General features: G+C 51.5%; 6 protein-coding genes across 6 annotated transcripts; 2 read left to right on the forward strand and 4 right to left on the reverse strand.

The window, feature by feature from the left end:
- Positions 1–4,402: 4,402 nt before the first annotated feature.
- N7539_005387 (lysine N(6)-hydroxylase/L-ornithine N(5)-oxygenase family protein) lies at positions 4,403–6,000 on the forward strand (the record flags this gene model as incomplete). The annotated part of the gene is made up of 2 exons (XM_056934989.1): positions 4,403–5,262; positions 5,373–6,000. The coding sequence occupies 2 exons, from the start codon at positions 4,403–4,405 to the stop codon at positions 5,998–6,000; spliced, it is 1,488 nt and encodes a 495-aa protein (XP_056790183.1).
- A 1,063-nt stretch (positions 6,001–7,063) lies between these two features.
- N7539_005388 (ankyrin repeat domain-containing DHHC palmitoyltransferase family protein) lies at positions 7,064–9,709 on the reverse strand (the record flags this gene model as incomplete). The annotated part of the gene is made up of 6 exons (XM_056934990.1): positions 7,064–7,719; positions 7,794–7,906; positions 7,970–8,234; positions 8,306–8,378; positions 8,455–9,258; positions 9,428–9,709. The coding sequence occupies 6 exons, from the start codon at positions 9,707–9,709 to the stop codon at positions 7,064–7,066; spliced, it is 2,193 nt and encodes a 730-aa protein (XP_056790184.1).
- A 1,214-nt stretch (positions 9,710–10,923) lies between these two features.
- N7539_005389 (putative cyclin-dependent protein kinase complex component) lies at positions 10,924–11,712 on the reverse strand (the record flags this gene model as incomplete). The annotated part of the gene is made up of 1 exon (XM_056934991.1): positions 10,924–11,712. The coding sequence occupies one exon, from the start codon at positions 11,710–11,712 to the stop codon at positions 10,924–10,926; it is 789 nt and encodes a 262-aa protein (XP_056790185.1).
- Positions 11,713–13,753: 2,041 nt separating this feature from the next.
- On the forward strand, positions 13,754–15,275 carry N7539_005390 (uncharacterized protein; the record flags this gene model as incomplete). Its single annotated transcript, XM_056934992.1, has 5 exons — positions 13,754–13,851; positions 13,922–14,053; positions 14,133–14,351; positions 14,403–14,987; positions 15,143–15,275. The coding sequence occupies 5 exons, from the start codon at positions 13,754–13,756 to the stop codon at positions 15,273–15,275; spliced, it is 1,167 nt and encodes a 388-aa protein (XP_056790186.1).
- A 2,509-nt stretch (positions 15,276–17,784) lies between these two features.
- Positions 17,785–19,572, reverse strand: N7539_005391 (uncharacterized protein; the record flags this gene model as incomplete). Its single annotated transcript, XM_056934993.1, has 4 exons — positions 17,785–18,420; positions 18,494–18,961; positions 19,031–19,310; positions 19,385–19,572. The coding sequence occupies 4 exons, from the start codon at positions 19,570–19,572 to the stop codon at positions 17,785–17,787; spliced, it is 1,572 nt and encodes a 523-aa protein (XP_056790187.1).
- Positions 19,573–20,147: 575 nt separating this feature from the next.
- Positions 20,148–21,631, reverse strand: N7539_005392 (hydrogen/calcium exchanger domain-containing protein; the record flags this gene model as incomplete). Its single annotated transcript, XM_056934994.1, has 2 exons — positions 20,148–20,763; positions 20,835–21,631. 2 exons carry the CDS (start codon positions 21,629–21,631, stop codon positions 20,148–20,150), a joined length of 1,413 nt encoding a protein of 470 aa, XP_056790188.1.
- Positions 21,632–22,177: the final 546 nt, after the last annotated feature.

Genomic DNA, 22,177 nt, shown 5'->3' on the forward strand with positions numbered 1-22,177 from the left:
CACCGCCGTATTAGAATGGGCGCTCCGCAAGAACATCCGAGGAGGTCTGGCTGACTCTGCCGATGCCCGACCGAACAGCCAAGGCGAGAACGAAAACACCGAGGAGAGGAGGAAGTTAGATAAAAGTGGGTAATCCACAGCCAAGTTCTTAAGTCGTTTCCTTGCGCATCAGTGGTTGATGGTTGGTTACTGGGCAGGCATCCAAAGAAATCTTGCGGGAGAAGGTCCAAAATACTGTTTCCGATCGCGTTCGCGTTGAAGACTCAAAGTCTATTCCTTACCAGATCCATCACCGCGTGTAACATGAAGAAGTGGACAAGTCCGAGCTTCGCGACTTTATCGTAGTGACCGAAGTGGGAATCCAACTCGGAGAGAAGGCGAGAGCAACCTTGACCACGACGGATACGGACATTTAACAGGGTGGGGCGGTATCTTGGATTTTGACGATTATGCGAGCGAGGGGTTTATCTAGCTTAAATCAAAGATCTGGCGGATCGCAGATTGTCTGGCAAGGTATCTGAATGTATCTATACAGTAGGAGCTGTAGTCACTATAACGACGAGCGAAGGCTGAGGTAGAATACATCGGCACGCCTGCGTAGTCATACAATGAAACGTGCAGAGATGTTTTCGCTGCCGCTCGATCGACAGCGGAGCTTGCGGGCGCCATGACGAAGATGACGTACCTCTACATGCGTCCACTTCTGGCCGCTTGGAGATGACTTGAGGAAGATTACAGTACTGTAAATCTGGCAGAATAGCGTGTATGATACATGTAATTTACGGTTCTCATTCCTTTCACCACCTTCTCCCGTCATTTTCCGTTGTGTCGGGCACTGGGCCGAATGTAGTTAGACTCGGAATCGGGCGCTCTTCCAGCTTCCTTATCAGATCCTCCATTAATTCTCCGGCTCACCCACACCTTTTCCGACGGGGACAACATGGAAGTCGATCTTGCGTTTCGAGCTGTCAATCTTCGGATCAAACCGGAGTGAAATAGAAAGATGCTCGGTGTCGAGAAATTATGACTACGTCAATGATGTGGCACAAACCTATCGATGGATTGCTTTCAACAGTTTTTGATCGACAAAGTCAAACTCGTGGAGCAACTTGTTCGCTTCCATGGATGGAGGAGTGCAGATGTCTCATCTCAATGTTAGGAGCCATCAATCTCAATCGCCAATTTTACCAGCTTAGATGGTTCAGAGAGAGGGGCTTTCAGTGCTGTCTTGCGTTTTTCTACACCATGAGTAGTGCATGGTCATGAAGGTGGGCAGTCGAATAAGAACCAGGTGCGTCTCTGTTGATGGAGTCGTCCCCATGTTCAGTTTGTCCACAAATCCGAGCGAAGTGGCTCACACCTCATATGCCTTAGTGACGGTTGGTAAAGGGCTGTTCCATGTGGGTGTGCAAATGCCACAATTCTAGTCAGCAGTATGTGTCGAACAAAAGTTCTTCTCGGTGACGTGACATACTCTTCCGTGGGTACTAGCCATACAGAAAATAGCTCGCGGAGCATGGAGTCATCAGAGCGGATCTGATAACGTTATTTAGATACTTCGAGCTCGACCCGACCCCGTCTCAAAATGGAGACCAAGTGACCACAGCACCATCCACACCGAGATGTTGTACACTTTTGTGATGGGTACTACCGAGGCATCTGAATGAAATTTCGTAACATTAACCCGTCAGCTGGGCACGAGTCCCCACCAAGCTGAGACAAATCCTTCATGGTTTTGTGTGCGAATTGACTAGGATGCCAACGGTCTGATTTTCAGCCCGTGAATAACATCCATAACTTCTTATCAGATCGTTTGTCCCGCTTCCGCCGAAGACCAACTCGGGTGATTCCTTGATCGTTCCACAACATACTCTGTGCATGTGCCGCCTGCCCCACTCGTCGCCATCGGGACAGAAGCGAAGTACGTACTCAAGCCAACCTGCCACCAGACTTGGCCATCCTTTTTCCGATTCAAAGTCACCGCCCCTTGGTGGATTCAAGTGGACTGCTCACCGAAGGACAAGAAAGGTGTGAATCACAACAGATTGGGGGGAAAACAAAGAAGCGAGCCGAAACCATTCGTATATGTTAATGTGGAACAATTGAAAAACTCAAATCACTGATCTGCAAAACTCCAAAGGTCTCAAAACTCCAAAGGTCTCAAAACTCCAAAGGTCTGCCAAGTAAACCGTGCCACTGACGACGCGTTTGAGCCTGCCAATTGAATTTTGGTGCGTACCATGTGGAGATATACATCCAACCTTCCTAGTGTGTAGTGTGTACTGTGTAGTGTGTACACTACTACAGTTGATTCCTGAACGCTCCCGGATCAGTTCATGACTCGCTTCTGTTTGATTTTTACATACGAACTCGAGCTGTGACAGGTCTCTCTTTTTCATGCTCGAGTACTTCTAGCGATGAACACCGTCAGACCCCCGCTTTTCTTCTTTGGTCATTTTGATCCTATCCATCTTCCTGGAGAAACTTGGAACTGGAAGAAGATCACGTGCATTGACCATGAGAATTGCCAAGGAATCCCGGGACCATTCAATTGCCTTTCTCGTCGACTCCAGCGCCGACGTGCAGTCCCGGCTCCGGTGGTATTGTTGCCCAACTTCAAACCGTGAGCCTCGTGGGGGCCGCGCTCCACTGCCAAGCATGCACTGATGCAGGATTTGACGAGAAGAAAATAAGACCAGACGGCAGATCAGATTTGAAATCAGCTGTTTCCTTCATTGTCATCTGACATCTGTACTCCGATTGGGACTATTCATTAGAAAGTCTTTCGCGTAGACTCCATGGAACAGTCGGCGCTCGTGGATTTTCCCGACATCGGAAATGAACCAAATTTCTGACACCGGTCTTGTCGAGTTCCAGTCTCGGCCAGTAGCCGACATCTATGTGTCAAGGCTTTGACCGTATATAGGAGCCAAGCGAGGACGACCGGTCCCAGGACGCCACGCGCTTTTTCTTGCAGAATTCGAAGCGCAAGAGAGCAGCTTCAAAAAAAAAGGTGATTCCATTGACGTCGGCGGGATGTCATGTCCGTGCGGAGTCAGCTTGAAGGAAATCTCCCATGACATGTCCGTAGCTATTCCGCATCATCAGACACATTTTCAACGTGCGTTTCAAATTTGTGTCGAATCTAATATTTCTCTACGTCTTTTGACAATTGAGAAACCCGGACTCCCCATGGATTTCCAAGAGCTAAGCCCGAAATACCGATTGCTGAACTGACACATCGCACAAAACAACTTGTAGTGATTTGACTTTTCTACAACGAGGTCAGCCCCGCCAGAGGCATGTGCAGTCGTAAACTGAATGGTGGAGACTGATTGATAACGCTGCCCATGACCATCCCCTGGATCGTCTGCCTTCTTTGGTGAGCGCGAGGCCGGGCTAGTCTCTTCCCTCTTTAGTGCACGTTGAGAGGTGCAGCAGAACGGCATTGCTACGCTGACCGTCTCGCCAGGACAGGAGGAACGGAGGCTCCATTTTTGATGAGCCACTTTTTTTATCTGATCCGCTTGGGCCTCCGTCTCACTGGCAAAACTTTCCACCGCCGGTTTTCCCAAGTGGGGGCGTGCATCGGGCATCCCACTGCAAGATGGAAGATCGAAAGTAATGTATGGTACGGGACCAACAATTTCTGAATTTACAGTACGCTCTCCTCGAACTCACCAGATTTCCTGGTGCCGACTCTGCCGAGCCCATCAGCCCAGTGTCAAATGATCAATACCAATGTGACCCAAATAACTAGTAATTCAGTGACCGAAGCTCCGTTCCAGGCTGCAAACTTTCAAGAGTCCAAGCTGGTGCGCAGGTCCGCAGCAGGGCAAGCTTGTGATCCATGACTTGTCCTCCATATCCCCACCTCCAAAAGCGGACTTGTCCTCGGCCTTCTTGAGCTCCGATCTCGTTTTTCAAGCTTTTCCCTCGAAGGTCAATTTCACTTTTGGGCTTTTATGTTTTTTTTTTGAACGCCAACTCTCCTTCCCATCGGACCACCGCGCCATTTTTCTTCGCATCGATCCGATTATTCAGGACTGTCCCGCTGTCCCGCTAGATGCGGTTTGTTGGATTCGCTAGCTGTACATAATCCGGCCTCTCCCATCGATGGGGTCAATTTCCCGGTTTCACTTTTTTGTTCCTTCTCTACAAGCTTCGATCGTGTCGGTTGCGCATCACAGCTCCGGAGGCCTTCACATTGTTAGACTTGCGTTGGACATTGTCTACACGTACCGTTGACCAATACTGTCTTATTGACTGTTTGGATCGTCTGCTTGAACTGTCAACCTAGGTTGGAATTGGTGCCGTCACTATATTCTGGAAACATCCTCCGTATCACAGGTCGGCTCGTGCTACCTCTGCTGTCGACGTCCTTCTTGTTCGACCGCACACCATGCAATCTATTTCTCGCAAAGCTGAGCTTCCCACTCTGAACGAAATGACAGCACGCTCACAGACATCTGGACAACGTACGCGGCTTCGCTCCGTCCCGGCCGAGGAGATGCATGACCTTCTCTGCGTGGGATTCGGTCCGGCCTCGCTGGCCATCGCCATTGCGCTCCATGACGCCATGGACCCGGCTCTGACACGAACCGCCTCGACCTCCTCCTTCGCGCCCAAGGTGGCCTTCCTCGAGCGTCAAACCCAGTTTGCCTGGCATGCGGGCATGTTGGTGCCCGGCTCGCGCATGCAGATCTCCTTCATCAAGGACCTGGCTACTCTGCGAGACCCTCGCAGTAGCTTCACCTTCTTAAACTACTTGCATAACAAGAACCGATTGGTGCACTTCACCAACCTGGGGACCTTCTTGCCGGCGCGGATGGAGTTTGAAGATTATATGCGCTGGTGTGCGCAGCGTTTCGAGGATGTGGTGAGCTACGGCGAGGAAGTCGTCGAGGTGGTGCCTGGAAGCAAAACCGACGGCGTGGTGGATTACTTCATCGTGCGATCTCGGAACTCGGCGACGGGGAAGATTTCCTCGAGGAGAGCACGAAAAGTGGTTGTGGCACTAGGTGGTAAACCTAAAATGCCCCCGGGGTTCCCCCAGGACGCTCGCATCATGCACTCGTCCAAGTACTGCACAGGGCTGCCCAACATTTTGAAGAATGAGTCTGCTTCATACAACATCGCCGTGGTGGGATCCGGACAGAGTGCCGCGGAGATCTTCCATGACTTGCAACGCCGGTATCCCAAATGCCGCACAACATTGATCCTACGCGATACCGCACTGCGGCCGAGTGATGATTCTCCTTTGTATGTTGATACTCCCCCTTGTCAATTGCCCAAACAGGCCTTTCCTCCCTCCCCAAGGCTTCATCCGCTCATCTCTTGTACGTGGCCACTTATCTAACCCTCCCCGTCAGCGTCAACGAAATCTTCAACCCCGAGCGCGTCGAACAATTCTACCAACTTCCCCAAGACGAACGTCACGCACGCATCGCCAGGGACAAAGCCACCAATTATTCCGTCGTCCGTCTAGAACTCATCGAAGAAATCTACAACGCCATGTATCTGCAACGCATCCGCAACCCTGACGAGTCTACCTGGCAACATCGCATCCTGCCCGAACGCAAGGTCGCTCGCATCGAGCACCATAACCCCAACAGTCCCATGCGCATCCACGTCCAGTCCGTGAACGAAGACGACACCGCCCACAACGAGACCTTAGACGTCGACGCCCTGATGGTAGCCACGGGCTACCAGCGTGATGCCCATGAGCAACTCCTGGAGCAAGTGCGCGCCCTCCGACCAGAAGGTCAATCAGCCTGGTCCACGGGCAGAGACTACCGCGTAGCATTGGACGAGAGCAAAGTCAGCCCCGATGCAGGAATCTGGTTGCAAGGATGTAACGAAAAGACGCACGGTCTGAGCGACAGTCTGCTGTCCATTCTCGCGGTGCGAGGTGGCGAGATTGTCAATTCTGTCTTTGGCGATGAATTGACTGGCGTTTCCGCGCAGGTGCAGGACACCCCAATTCGGGCAATGCTATGATCTGGAACTTCTCCAATGTGGATGAAGAAACCAAACCCCATCTTCACCTCACCGCCCCCCTAAAAAGAGTAGAGACTGGGTGTAATGAGATTCTTCTTTTTTTTCTTGGAAATTTCTCAGATAAACCTAATCACTGAAGCATTGATCTACTCCAGGCCCAGTCAACCTGAACCCTGTATTAGTCCCTCATTTCCCGATGTGCAAGTTCACTCAAAATGCATGTGATGCAATACACGACGAGGACCTATGCAAGGCACACCGAAGTCAACGCTTTGCTATGATTTATTTTTGCTGTACGCAATATAAGATAATAGACATTCCATCTCTTCTATTTCCACTCATTCCAATTGTTTTCTTTTCCCGTCCTCAAGTTCGATCCGTTCTCACTCCAGATATCCAATCATAAGGACGCGGCTGCCCGATTGCGTCGCTTGCATTCCATCAGCGGAAACCCCTGAACGGATGGGATCACGCTTGAACGTCGTAAGATACGCGACCAGGCCCGGTGGGTAAGGTAGGTCATAGGTGCAGTGACTTGAAGGCTGGCGCTAGGCAGGTCTCTATTTTGACGAACCGCCTGTGAAGACTTGAACTGTAAAGGAGATCTTGAGATGGGAGACACGTGAGGCCTGAGAGAGTCATATCGAGTCGAATATTAGGTGCAGCGGCCAGACATAGATCATCGAAATAGTGGTATAATTATCTTTGTAACATCCATTATGATTGAGTTCATGTCATCGCTCATGTACGTAGAGGCAGGGAGACGGACGCGTATAAAACAAGGATCTACCACAAAAGTAAAAGGGCGACGGTGCAAGTAAGACAAGGCAAACAGGGGAAAACATAAAGTAAGAGACGGCGAAGGGAGAAATCGTGACCAAAGGAGACGCAATGCCATGAGCTTCTTCAAAAGTATTGGGGTATGCATATACAGCCAAATGGACAAAAAGAAACAGATATGAGAATCGTGGCTGCAAAGAGGAGAAAAAAAAAGAATAATAGGCCAAAACACGTCGCGGAAGATCGTGTCGACAATGCAAATCTTATGTTTCCTTTGTTTTATTCAAACCATCTGTTCAGGATCCTCACCAGCCACACTGCGGTAGGCTCCGCCATCACCAGTTCGGGCACTCATGTGCATCCGTGTCGGAGTCTGATACATGTTATGGTAATTGACGACTTCGCCGCCGAGCATACCAGAGCCGGTTTGATTCTTTCCAAACACCGGAGCTGGATCACACCAGAAGTCGCGGCAGTTGGTGATCACGCCGCGTGAGAACGGATTTCGGGGCCGTGCAACTTGCCCTCCACGTGCGGTGGCAAAGAATGTGTCAATGCCGAGCAAGGATGACCACTGGGCACAGAAACCGTGTTTCCGTCGAGGTTGACCGGGACGTGGGATTGCCGGGTTGGGTCCGGCGCCGTTGGCAGTGAGACCGGCGGCTTCCATTGAGGGAGTACCGGCAGCCATGGCCGAGGCGAAGGCTTGGGAACTGGGGTATGACCGATCAACATGGTGACCACGCATGTTCTCGTAGGTGGTCTGATTGCGGGACACCTGAACGAGCTGTACAGCGCAGAGCATGGTTACCCAGACGAGTTGCAAGGTGTCCCAGACGTCCAGAACGAGCGTGAACGTGTCACGGGTCATGATGTCACAAAGTGTGTCGTTAATAACGTTACACCTGGCACCAGGAATGGACGGTAGACCTTGGATGTCTAAACGTAGAAATGTGTCAATAAGGTATAGCTTGCCGGAGAACCAACCATATGATGAACGATTGACCACTTACAAGTGACGCTCAGTTGCACAAAGAGAATGATGCCGATCTCGAGAGACACAATGTACAATACAAAGTGGCGCAAATTATTTGCTCCCACACAGTTGTCAATCCAAGGGCAATGGCTGAGTGATGCGATTAGCAATGGGCGGAATGCTCTATCAGAGGAACGCGATTTGTGCACTCACTGGTCATGCTTGGCAACACAGCGTCCGCAACGACGACAGTGCTTGCTGCGCAGTGGCTTCCTTGACATACACGGCATACAGAAGTTTTCCTCGTCAAACTTCCACTGCTCGAATAGCTCTTTGACCAATTCTCTCTGCTGATTGCGGCTGTTCACCTTGGGTACATAGCCGGGATCTTCGATCATGGCCAAGGTGTAGAAGTACGCAGTAAGGCAGAAGAAGGCAGTGAAAAGAATGTTGACGATCGGAGCCGAGGAGTAAGTAGCTGTAGTTGTAGCAAATGATTAGGACAACAGTCTGAAAAATTCATCAGGAAGGTTGAGACAGTCTACTTACCGGGCAGCACTTTGGTAACGTAACGGAATCCAGTCCAGAACAGCGTGGCCGCAAAAATACCAGCCAGATAGGGCTAAGGAAGTTGGATTAGCTTCGTTTCAATCGTCGTGCATGCTGAAAGCCGCAAGGAGCTTGGAAGATCATCTCACCGTTTTTTGTAGAATCCGATACTCCGATGGACCACGGTTCGCCACCTGTTGCGCAGCATACTGCATGCCAAAAGCAGTGACTGCCGTGGCGGGGACGCCCAAGAAAATGGGAAGATGGCTCAGCATCCAGATTGCAACAAGGAGGGTCAGGAAAGGCCACAAGAAGAAGAATTTGCCCATCACACTCTTATTTTTCAAATAGCCAGACAACCCCGTCCCCGGCGGTTTCTGAGTACCGTCCGGTTCAAACCCGCGCTCAGCAAGCGCACGCTGCCAGACCCGAGAAGTGTTCATTTCTTGCGCGACAGTGCTGGGTGACTTGCCGTCACGAGTCTCTGCAAAGCGATCGGTGCCATACTCGAGCAATTTGACAATACTGGGCAATGAACCCTTGACCAGCGCCCAGTGCAGCGGTGTCAAGCCACCCTCATCCACAGCATTGACATCGGCACCCCATCGCAGGAAGAGATCCACCAAGACAGGGTAGCCCTTGTACGCAGCCCACATCAATCCTGTATGGCCTTGTTGATCCATCACATCCACGGGAATTTCCTGATGAAGGAGGAGGAGAACGAGGAAAGCGTTCCCATCGATCGTCGCCAGGTGGAGGATGTTGTAGCCTTGTACGTCGGTGAGCAGCGGGTCCGCGCCATAGGAAAGGAGTAGATTAACGATGTAATAATGGCATCGTTGCGCTGCCCACATTGCTGGCGTAGCGACCGACTCCCCGCCTTTGGCATTCACGTCGGCGCCGGAATCGAGCAGGAACTTGCACATGGCATATTGGTTGTTGATGGCCGCCCACTGCGAGAGGAAAAAATAAAAAAATAAAAGTCAGCTTCAGTTCACAGCAACTTTCATTCCACCAGCAAGGACGAGCTTGGAATTGCAGGATCCTCGGTGCTGGAAAGAATGGTGCCAATGTAAAATCGTCAAGCGAACCCGAACAGGAAGCTGGGTCTGGGAATCATACATGCAGCGGCGTAATCCCCTCTTCGTCCCGGTGATTCGCAGTCAACTTCTTCGTCACGAACAAATTCTGCATCGCGCCAATTTCACCGATTCGGGCTAATTGCATTATATCCTCGCCCAGCGGGATGGATCCCTTTGGCGGCGTGTTTGACCGCATGCTCTTCATCTCAACCTCGCTCCCCGCCGATGCGGTGGCCTCTTTGTTGACACTGGCTGGTGTACTCCCAGACTCGGGAGATCCAGACTTTGCACCCTGGTCGTCGGCTGGAGAGGTTGATGCCATATTTGCAAGCGGTGCGCTCCCTTTATTTCGTTGTTCTGGCGCAGCGAGAGGAGGGAGAAAGTGTCAGGATGCGGAGGAAAAGCCGGGGCCGGAGATGGACACGACGCCCGAATGACGGAAGGAGGACTTGTTGATGCGCCGTTGAATATACTTGACACAAGGCAAGTATGCGGCCGTAATGGCGAATGCAGACTTGTTCCTTCGATCTGCCGTGCCCGCGCCTGTTGACAAGACCAACTCAAAAAAGGGGAGTTGTCGGAGACGATGATCGGCCTGGTTACAGAGCGGCGACAAGGCGGAGTCTTTTTCGGAAGAGCGACACAGCTCTCCCTCACGCTAATTGATTCGGAGCTCAAGAAGCGAAGCACCACGCCAAGAAGGGTTGACCAGATGCTCAATCGTCCTTTAATAATAATAAGCCTCCTCAAATTGGATACGAGTGTGCTACTTGAGTCGGCAAATTTTCCTTTCACAGATTTTGAGTCCAATTAAATTTGCTCTCGTTTACTTCGGAGTATGGGTTCCTGGTCCATGATCTCCATGAGGACATCCTTCCTCAGCCCCATAGGCAGCCGTGTTTCCGCGCACTGCAGGGCTGAGGCTTGTCCAGGTAGAGGGCGCAGTCTAAGAATGCAGACAAGATCAGTGAGTGTGGCTTGTCAATACGCAGCTCTGTGGGCGCTCATATTACAGATCGTCCTGCACGACGCCAGAGTAGAGATATCAATACATTTCAACTCCATGTTCAACTTCAAATTGCGGCTGCCTTTGCACTAAGGCCAAGCGCGAAAGGACTCTTGAAGTCTCGATCTATCATCGGATAGATTCGTAGGCACTCTGTCTCGTTCTGATGATCTGAGCGGACCTTGGTTCAAGGCCACAGCCAATATGTAGACTCGGGCAGCTTCGCAAATCAGACCTGACTTAGGGAGGGTATACTCAAGCTGAGAATCCGAACAAGCAGCGTGACGTGCTACCATCTCAGGGCTGGCGGTCTTAGCTCGCGCTATTTCAGACCGTAAGAATCTGATACAGTACGGTCAATCATAGCTGAAAAGAACCGTGACTCGGCCAAAAAAAATTTTGTATCTTTCCGCGGATAACTTGCATCGCTAATACCAAAACGGGTGTACAGATTAGGTGAAAAAGCCTTCACATAGATGAGCCAGAGTCCCCCGAGACTAGATTCCTCGAAAGGTCCCCCCAACATTCACTCAATCGGTCCCTTCTCCAGTTCCTGATTCAGAGCGCGGTGACCAGTGTCTTGTCGCCTCATCCATGAGCATCTGCGCGTCTACTCGCAGCTCAAAGTCGGCTAGAAAACAAAATGTCACTTCGAGCCGGGAAAGCTCTTGTTCCGATACACCACCGACTCGGGCCACGCGACTGTGTGGGAAACTGAGGTCTTCCAGAGCCTTGGTGGCGACCAAGAGACCGGCCAACACAAGGCGGTGCATGTTCTTGGGAGATGGACGAACTACTTTGTCCACCACGACCATCCTTGTAATGTAAACACTCGCCGCAAGCAGAACGGCGGTCGACATCGGGCAATACTTTTGCAGGCGTAGAAGATAATCCCGGAGCGCGATCGGGGGCACCTTCTTCGAGAGGAATTTGCGGGACAGGATCCGGAGTTGAAACGTCTCTTCTTCCGTCCGATCATGGCCTGCCTCGTGTGAATCGCCGCAGTGCAGTCCTACGGTCTGGTTGGGAACCAGATCCTCTCGCGGAGTCCGGGGTTCAAATGGGGTCGAGCCATTGGAGCCGGGAAAGGATTCGAGCGGAAGGTCGGTGAATTGCGTCACTAGTTTCTCGATGTTATTGCAGAACAGAAGAAGTGCCGTATCGGGCGGGATGTCAAAGACGCTGATCGCGCCGTTCAGCAACGACTCTGGTCTCGAGATATCGGTATCGGCGGAGGACAGGCCGAGTTTGACGACCGACCCCGGCGGCTTCACATCATCCGGCGACGCGCTCTGAATTTGTGTCATGACAGCGGTCATCCTGCCGCGAGACTAGGTGGGTTTAGTGTCTGTGAGAGACGTGCGCCGCAACGGCGGCTGGTGACTGGATAGAAGCACACCTGATGGTGTAGGTTGATCGCGGCTCCACCGGTGACACTCTCATGGTTCAACTTCAACACCCGGGCTCTGGCTTCGGGGGGGAGAGATGGCGCCGTGGGACACTCTGTGGAGGGAGCCAGGGGCGATCTCGTCGCCTTGTAGATAAGAAGCGAGGTGAAGCCGAGGCGGGAGAAGGTGGATATGGGGGGAGGGGGAGGGGAGTGGACTGCACGAGGGAACCACGCGGCGTCGGGGGCGAGTCTTGTGATGCAGCTCAAGGATGAGAGGTGCACGGCGTCCAGAGAAGCAGCACCCGTGATTGGATCGTAGTGCTGTGAAACGCTGGTGGACGGCGACTCAGAGCTGTGGTGGACTTTTAGTGGGTTAATGATCTTGCTGGGTTCAAAGTCCCGTCCCAGGTGAGAGAGAGAATGAGAGAGAAAGACAGAGAGGGTCGAAGATGGCGTGAACTCCAAGGGAAGAGTGATGGATGATAAAGTCACAGCCGAGGGAAAAGAAGATACGGCCCAGGCGGACTCACTTGGAACCAATCCTTTTCGACATGGACGATGTGTGGATGGTGATTGGGAGACAATTCGCTCGACACAACGGGGGCTTCGTGGAGATGGTGATGGAGAGAAGAGGGGACTCGGATACAGGATAGCCAGCTTTCAAGCCGCGGGAGAATGGGGTGGAGTGTGGACTGATCAATCGATATACACTCACGGTGAAGATGAAGGTGGAAAAGAGGGAATGACGCACATTGGGACAACCGCAGTCGGAGAGTTTGCATGAGAAAGAAATCATCTGGACGCATTCCGATGGAGGATCCTGCGTTCCAGGCCTGGCTGAAGATCCAAGTGTTCGGCCCACCGAGCCAAGGAATCAGGGGAGGATGTGGACACGATTCACACGCCAGATAAGACTGTTTGTTCTCTTCCGTTCTCGATGCTTTCCGTGCCTGTCTAGCGTGCTTGAGTACGGTCCATGCTGCATCCCACAGTCGTTGGACTTGCTTTCTACTTGCCAAGGTTGAACAACCTGCCGATGCTTGCGATCGGGGCCAGGTCGTGTCTCCACCGTTCCTCTCGCGTATAGATAGTGGCGTGCAGAAACTGTATACTGCGGGCTCCGGCATCTTCCAGCGTAACATGCTGAATCGTGGTCATGAGTTGCACGACCGTGGTCGATTATTATGTGAGCTATTTACTAGTAGCCTCGTCTTTTTCCAAAGACCTGCTCTATGACTACTCGAGACATGGCTGATTAAGTCGTCTACAGAGCGCTGTATCCTAGCTCGGTATATAAGGTTGTTGTTTGCATGTTTTGGAGCCTGAACCTAATCTCGCTTGGTCTCAAGTCTTGTCTTTGTCGTTGAGCTGCAACCTTACATTCAAGGCAAGGCCTTTTTCAGATCCACTTAGACTATCTGGACGGAAGAAAGGTGGCTTAGCAGAGATCAACGGCCATCCCGAGATCCGCTATGTAACTTATGCGCCCGATGGATCCGGATTGAGCAGTGTCCCTCGAGCCGAAGGAGTGACAGGTCCGATCATACAGTGCTGGCAAAGAAAGTGCTGGCAAAGCAACCGGCAAGAAAACTTGACCATCTAGGAAATTATGCTTTGAAACCCACCAACTGCGGGTATCTCGTGATCTAATCAAACATCCGAACGTGATCCGTTCCAACACTCAGCCGTCATGCCACACTCCATCACCATTCACGCTGCATGATCTTCATCTGGACCTCGGGCTCAAGACGAAACGAGAGAGACCAAGATAAGACGCGTCTCCAAGAATTTCCTTAGTTAAAGGAACATCAATCTTCCATGAGAAAAGCCTGGCATTTCCGTCCGTCTCACCACCATCCCTGTCTCATACTGCCCGAGTTCCCGGGTCTACGGACCACATAGAACTGCCTTTCATCCGCACCACGGCCCCCCGGCCGATATCCATAAGCGAGCGTTGGCCGAGGCTCCCGATGAACAACATCAACAAGTTGTTCTTGTGGGCGACGGTACTCGATGATTCTGACCCGTCTTCGCGTCCGTGGCGGGAGAGCTTGTCTGCCAGGAAAGGGTCTAGTCAGAGTCTCTGAACCGGAGCTTGACCTTGCACTGGTGCTTGAGCTGTGATCGGACCCGACCAGGGATGCAGGGCGATGTACCGAGCGTGATCCCGAGGAGCTCGACCGAGAAGAGCTTGATCCGGATGCACCGCCAGACGCTGAGATGGACGTCGAATTACTCGAGTCGGATTCAGATTCAGAACCGCTGCTTGAGTCAGAACTCGCGCTCTGACGAGTGTCTGCGTGTCCTCCCGATCTTGAATTGCGGGAGCTGAAGGTGCTGGAACTGTAGACAATTTCTGGGATCACGCTGTCACTACGTGCATCAAATCGGACTCGTTCGGTCGGTGAGCGCCCGTCAGAATCCACCTGAGACGCCCTTGCTCTCACGCTCACTTCACTCCGCGCTTGACGAGTCTCTTCACCAGTCAAACGACGCCCATGATCGTCCGTACTCGCGTCCGGGACAGGGCGGATGCGTTCATAAGACGAAAGACCCGAATCGAAATGAGTGAGTATCGGCGATGGTGGGGAGCGATGTGTGAGGCGGTTTTGACGAAAGACTGGCCGTGGAGAGGTGTATCGGCCTGTTCTTGCAGGTTCGTGCTCGTTCACTGGGCTGGGTGGGCGAGCTGGTCTTGACCGAGCCTCAGGTCTTTCAATGGGCCCTGAACGTCGTCTTGGCTGTAGCAACGGTGATGATGGACGACTGTAGAATCTCGGGCGTGCTGCTCGTTCTTCTGGAGGAGGCGAGGAGTGAAGGAAACGTGCTCTTGAACTTTGCTGAGGGGTTTGTCGTGGAAATTGGCGAGAAATCTCATGTTGTCTCTCGCGGAAACGCGCGTCGGGACGTTCCTCGGCGTCTTCAGCCAAATCTCTTCGAGGCATCCCATGTGCCAAGTCAGCACGGTCGCCTGCTTGGGGCGAGATGCGATATCTCCGGTGGTGGTAACGAGATGGTGGCAGCGTACGCCCGGACCGTAGACGAGCTGCGCGTTCTCCATCCCACTCACGTCGATGCTCATACTGAGTTCGATATGTCCGTGCATCTGGGTACGAAGGTTGATGCCGATGACGGGCAAGTGTCTCTTCATATCGGTATGCGTGATCCACTCTTGTTCGCGCATCTTGCCAGCCATACCGACGAGTATCTCCATCGAACAACTCCGAAAAGTGGCGTAAGAAGCGCCGGGGCCGACAGCGATCTGTGTTCATACTGTGGAAAGCCGATTCCACATCCGAGGCGCCGAGAGGAGAGGATATGTTGATCTTTGGAGTTCTCTGAGACTGTATCCAATACAGATCATCCGGGTCTGTGATGCTGGTGTTTGAAGAGAAGGGCAGTGATGGAAGTGATGTTGAAGGCGAGAACGACAATGATGGACAGCTGCCACTAATCCTGCAGGTGCACCGGACTAGATGTGAATCTGGATAGAAGCAGAAGAGTCGGCGGAGACGATTTAGGTTGTGCAGGGCAAGGCCAAAGGCTGTTCTGTCTCTCCAGCGTTCATCTATGGATGGGCGATTCTCCAAGCATCGTTTCTGACAGAGGGGGAGGCTCGAGGGAGTGAGAGGGAAAGAATATCTTCTTGTATGTGCCGACGACATCATGGTTGGACTTTTGCCTAGTCCAGGGTCCATTTTTGGCATCGTATAGATTGCGGCTCCTAGAGACAATGCAATTCTTTGGTGACAGGCAGTCTGGTTGAGTACCAACTCATGCTCGAAAACAATGGACTATAATCATGAATGGCGTTTCGAACTTGAATGGTGAACCTACTCAAAGACTCAATCAGAGGACCCGAGAAAACGAGGAAGATCGAGTCTTTGTTGATGGGGACGTCCTTTGTGAGCCAACAATGACAGGAATAGATGGAACATGGCATATTATGTAAAAGACAAAGGGTTGTTCTTTAGCAAAGTCTCGTATTGGGAGGGACCTTAGCTTAGTATCTTTCCATCCGAGTATCTCATATCAGATAATAAGGGAGAACGAGTCATCGGCCCGATGCAGGTGATACTCGATATCATTCCCGCGGACGGGTCAGGTTCGCCGGGTCGTTTTTCCTTTCAGTTCCTCATATGAGGGGGGTCATGACAAGTATCAGATGAGTGAATGGCAAGTAGGCCGTAAAATAAAAAGATAGCTGTTTGAAAATTTGAATTATGGGCTGTTTCTGTTAATTTTTCTGTCCTCTATAATAAAAGATGTAGATATAGGCGAAAGAGCTTCCAGGAGGGGGCTATGGCCATCCCTCCACCAAACCCGCAATAGGTAGCAGAGCACGCCTCCGAGTGGTTTGCAACATCCATCGATCTCTCTAGGTGTATGTATCAAGGGATTCAAAAGTCTGTCCGTCATCGTGCTTCTGTGACAGCCCAAGACAGCCAGGCACAAGGCAGCAGAGAGATCTGTGCAATGCTCACGTCCAACCAAAACCGACATCCTTCTTACTTCCCTCTTCTGGTAAGCCCGAAGCCCTAGGTAGCTTGAACGCTGAACAGCCACGGAGCACCGTCAAATATGGTATTAATGAAAAAAATATTCTCAGATCGCAAGTGACTTCAATTCACGTCCGCTATCAAAGTCAGAAAAGGTGTTCCTGATCATTTTGTCATCCTGGTGCCCCGTGGGACTAGTCTTTTGCTGTGGCAGCTTGGTCACGGGAGGCGCTGTACTAGTCAGCCGGACCAACTAACATGAATCAGTACGATAGTAGACTGGCAGTATATCGCTACACTTTGCATAGGGCAACCGTGGAAAACTGGTCAAAGGCATTGACAATGCTATTTTTCTTTTCAAGTATTTTGAAATATGTCCAGATTTAGTATAGGCATTTCAAAAAAAAAAAAATAGATTTGCTAATTCTACCGGAAGTATTAGGATTCTTTGTTCACGGGTTTATTTATTGTGCTCAGACAACCGTGTGACGGTATGACGGATAGCAAGGTACACCACTCTACAAATTAAAGTAGTCTACGACCTTTGCACGAACAAGTCATAACTCGTACCGCAGGAAGTCAGCCTTGCCTACGGGACCAACCGTCCGTCCCATCACAACAATGCTAGTGCCCGCCAGGTCTGCGCGCTTACCTGTTCAAGCACTGAGATCCAAACGTTCGTCTGCGTCCTGAATAGACATGCATATGGCCAGCTGGGCCGTGGAGAACTCGTCAGGCACCAGAGGTGCTTTCAACCATACCGCATGTTGCGCTCACTCAGTGGCCTCTAGCAGATCGGGTGCAGGTCGAGCCGCACGTTTAAAGGCGGGGGAGTCTCTCTCTCCTCCTCCATTGACTCTCGCGGGTGTGTAGAAGCTTAGTCTACAACTGAGCTATGGTAGGCTGGACTACTAGTATACTGAAGTATTTTACTCAGTGGTCCAGAACTTCGAGTAGACCTAAACTTACCAACTCTAAGATCAACTACAAAAATATCATGCTCTCGGTAGTCTTAATCAGTGATATGAGGTATTAGTAACCACCTGCGCCTGACTCGGAGCAATGCTCGAGCCGTAGCCACAATCTTTTGACTTGGGCGCGAGCTAGATACGCTGGTGCTCGGACAACCCACTAGCCACAGACTCAGCCCCGATTATCCCACAACACCATTGCCAGAAGCGTGTTGTCTGAAACGTGAAGTTATGATGCGGAGATACTCGGTATAGAAACCCCCCGTGCCAAGGCATGCGTGGCGAAGCTTGAATGATTTGCAGTCTACCGTGTTGGAGAAAATCCAACACGAAGGGCAGTTGGTCGGGCTCGTCGTTCTATAGGAATCATCAATGTGTACTCAAAGAGCAATTCATGGCCGGTGGATTAATATTCCTCTGAAGTAATTAGCATTATTTAGGCAGCAGTACTTTTTTACACCACTTTCACCGTCATGACCATGATTTTCGGATCTCGAACACCTATGCTCCTACTTCCCTCCGGGGGAATGGCTAGGGGCCCCATTTGTCCATGAATCGATCCCGCCTCTGGTCACGCTGATGTAACACATTGAGATCCAACATCTTCACTGCCTTCTGTAATTGGCCCAGTTCCGAGTCAAGATCAGACAATGCTTTCTCTTGACTCGAATCACGGAGCGAAATTGCGTACTTGGATTCCCGATGCAGAGCAGAGAACAGAAGATGATATGCCTTGTCAGCAGAACCCAATCCAGTAATCAGAGGCGCGTCACCCGCCATGCTTAGAGCTTGCAGGGTGTCATTCAACTCGACACGTTTTTCATGAAGATCTTGCGCCCAGGCCTCCCCATGTTCTGCGTGTGAACGGGCAATCGACTCCGGTGACAGCCCAACGCGCCGAAGCAAGTTCTCCAGGGCTGGATCTTTAAGAGCGATTAAAGATGAAGTCTCAGACGAGCGTGGCGCAGTAAGGACCCCTGCCGGTATGGAACGTCGTCGAAGTGAGTCGCGACGAGCAGAGGGCGCTGGCGTCGTGAGAGTCTGGCCCACTACGGTATGGTAGAGATTGGCGAGTTGCTGGAGAAGTTCACACGAGGACTCTCGTTCGTGTAACTGTTCCGTGAGACATTCTTGGGACCGGGTCATATCAATAAGCACGTCGAGAGCCTAGTTCGAATCATTCTGTCAGTACTTGCTGTCTCATACAACGGCTGGAAGTACCCCAGGGAAAGGGACGGACTTGTTCCAATTGTTGCACCGAGGCGGTCCGCAGCCGACTGTGCTCGTGTTGGATAGCCCGCAAGATCGGATCTCGAAACTCGTGCTTGGTAGACATTTCTGCTAGAATCTCGATCTCTGGATAGAGTGCTGCGAGTTCTTCTTCCAGCGCTGCCACATCGCCGCCAACCGTTGTTGGCGAAGATTCCTCAGCCATGATACCTTCCAAGTACAACCTGTCGAGTCGGTAGTGTATTTGCTCCGCACTATACTTTGCAAGAAGCTCACTGAGCTGCCCAGTCCGTTTGAGGGATTCTGCATCGTTCCCATCAGATCTTATCCCCAGAATGAAATCTTCCAGATCGGCTAGTGTTTTATCATCCTGCTTCAATCGCGAAGAGAGTAGAGCAAGGATTCGCTTATTTTCGATCGCAGTTCTTTCCGTCATGATTCTGAACTCATTCTCGAGCTCTTGCGCGAGGTCATCGGCCTAGTCATACACATTTGCGCAGGTCAGCCAAGTAATTTCCGCCGCAAGATCAAGACGCACTCCACTCACAGAAATCACCACTCTTTGCCTTTCAGCTTCATGCTTCTTTTTCAATCGCGCAAGATCTCGGTCGCGTGCCTGGTCGGATTCCTCGCTCTGTCGCAATTGTTTTTGCAGAATCTCATGTTGGAACGACAGCGTCTCCGTCTGTTTTTCAATCTCTGCCGTCGTCGCCTCCAAAGACGCTATGGCCAACCGGATCTCATCTTCGAGGAATGGCCTTGTTGCTCCCAGATCAGGATTGTGAATGATCTGCTGGAGGGCGCCAGATGATTCAAGCTTGTCATATCTTGGGAGAGCGGGTCAATAATTAGGCGGGGTTGATCTCGCGACAAGATGCGTTCATGACGGATCTCAACATACAGGGTGACCTCCTCGCGTGACAGGAGAGTGCTCGGCGTCAGGTGAGTTGACACCCATTCCTGAGTCTCGGCGGCAGCGGCAGAATAGCAGAGTGCCGCATCGACTTCATCGATCAGACTTCGCTTGATTGGAAGACCACGCTCCCGGAATAGGCTCAGAATGTCGCTGGTCGTCCTGGGAGCTTGCATCTTGAGTGGATTGGATAGCGCGTTGGAGTCGCGGGGCCGCCCGCGGTGGGAATGCGGCAACCCGAAACTCGGGAATTGCTTCAGGAATAAGTGGGTCGGGGAGTGGTGCAGTATGTTCAACTCATGGACTACAAGGCCAGATCTATTCCTGACAGAGTCGGTCGTGATTCAAATAATGTCTTCAATGCTGACGAAATGTCCTTATCACGTTGAGTCTGCCCCTATCTGCGCTCGCATCGATAGATACTATCATCGAGTCACGTGGTATAAACAAGATATTCCCAAATTCCCACTCTGTTCGCTTCTCTGGCGTGGTACTACTGTCTCGATTAAAGCTGGAGATGCGCCTCGAAATTGTATAACATCTATTGATAGATTTGTGACTGGGTGCCTTAACCCTGCGGCCTCATATGAGAAACCTTTTGTGTTTGAGTTCCATCCTAGTACAGGGGAATTGGAGTTGAATTAGATTATGTAATCTCAATCGTTTGTAGGATACAGGAGTGAGAGTCGGATTCCCTTTTCTGGGCAAAGAAATTGCCCGAATGAAACATACAAACCCACCTAGACACCACTCATTTGCCGTGAGTGGTTTGTGGCAAATCCCCGTTCGTCGAAGTGATATGCGCACCAGGGTAGTACCATGAAGTCACTGCAATAATCACATACACGAGCACACACAGTGTTCCCTCCAGATAATTGGACTTGCCATCCCGCAAAAAGTTCCCCACGACCAGGATGGACAGCACCAGTAGAATGACCATGAAAATCTCAAAATTGAGGTCCATGGGCTTGTCGAGGCCCCAGCCCACAATCACGGCCAGCGGCGCGTTCAGAAGAGCAGTCAGAATGGACGGTGCCAGGCAGTGGAAAAGGGCGAAGTTGATCTGGTTGTCCCACGCCTCGTCGACCGCGGTCAAATGTTCCGCGGCCTTTTCGACAAGAGGGACTAAGATCAGACCCATGAAGGTGTCAGAGACACCTTGCTCGACAATGGGCTCGATCTCTTGCACCAGGAACACAGCAGACAGAGTGACACAAGTGAGCGAGATGAGGATGGCAATAATGCACTCGAGGAAGGTGAGCTTCTTCCGCAGTTGCTCCAGGTGTCCATCCTCGTCCTGCTCCTCATCCTTTTCGAAAATCTCATCGAAGATCGTGTTGTGGCTGTGTAGATTGAACACGAGATACCTGTACATAGAAGGGGCAGGTGTTAGCAATGGGTATCCGACACCAGCTCCAGGAGTGTGCGTTTGACTTACGTCAAGAAGGCCACAATGAGAATGACGGCCGTGGCGCGGCTTATTGTCAGTGTGTCATTACGGAGCATGTCCAGGGTGAACTCTTCATTGACAGCGCCTTTGAGGGTCGAGAAGAAGGCGCTCGGGATCAGCAGACCGAACCCGGCTACCAGGAGCAGACCCGTGCCCACCTCGCTCACAGCTTCATGAAAACTCTGCTCGGAGCGTGTAAGACCGCCAATAAAGAAGCATGTGCCCAAACACAAAAGCAAGTTTGCGAGGATGGAGCCGAGGATGGCAGCCTGGATGACGGGGATGAGTGGGTGATCCGGAGTGTGATTGTGCAGCAGGACCATGATGAGAACCACCTCGACGATTCCACCGAGGAACGTCTCCAGAATGATTCCAAGCACTTTCGGCAATTTCTTCGCCAACTCGCCGCCCGCAAATCCCAGCACGTTGGCAGAAGGCACCATTGCGATATAGTTGAGTGCAAATACCCACACGTGCAGATCCGGTCGAGCGAAATGGATGGCAATCGCAGCGGGTACAAATGGCCAAAGGACATTGACAATCATCGAAAATGTACATGTGCTTCTGAAGATGACCCTGAAGAAGTGTAGAGGATGGAAGCCCGTACGACCACTCTCGCCGGCGCTGTCAACTCGGAACAGACCCAAGACATATCGGTGGGAAATATCGCGATTGTTGGTCGGCAACGAAGAATTGTCTCCGTTCCTAGGCGTCTTCTCGATGGCATAGGGTCCCACTGGATCATCTTCAAGGACACCGTTCCGACGGCCAGAGCGGAGGGACATTATGATATGGTCTTCTGGTCGGTGATCGGTAAGAATGGCGTCCTAGTAAAAGGGTCCTCGACTGGAAGGGCCAAACGTGAATGGCAAATTGACGCGGGCAAAGGGGATGCTGGAAATGCGCAGGTCCTAATGGAGCAAATGCCTGTGTATCCAGCTCGAAATTTGGAGATTTAGTCAATGAGGTAATTGCAAGTAGGCTCGGCGTTGTCGTTGTGGTATCCAGTCTTGGTGCTGACTGTAACTGGCGACCGAAACGAGCAACGAGGAAACGAACAGCGGTGGAGAGATGGAGGCAAAGAAGCACAAAATCAACCATTTCGGAGTGAAATCGTATTATAGAGCTAGACCAACCCATCTGCTCGCGACAGCCACGCGAAAGAAAGGATAAAGCCATTTCTCCGTCTTCGCCAGACGGCTAGTGCTGTGCTTCACTCATCGCACAACCAATCAACACGTGGAGGAGTGACCGACGCAGCGATACGAAGATTCCCACCAGTTCTTGGCATTCCGCTCGCTAGAGCCTTTGATCGTCATTTGTTGCTCCTG

This window comes from Penicillium diatomitis, assembly GCF_028827545.1.
Source record: "Penicillium diatomitis strain IBT 30728 chromosome Unknown utg000005l_segment0_segment0, whole genome shotgun sequence".
NCBI classification, from domain to species: Eukaryota; Fungi; Ascomycota; class Eurotiomycetes; order Eurotiales; family Aspergillaceae; genus Penicillium; species Penicillium diatomitis.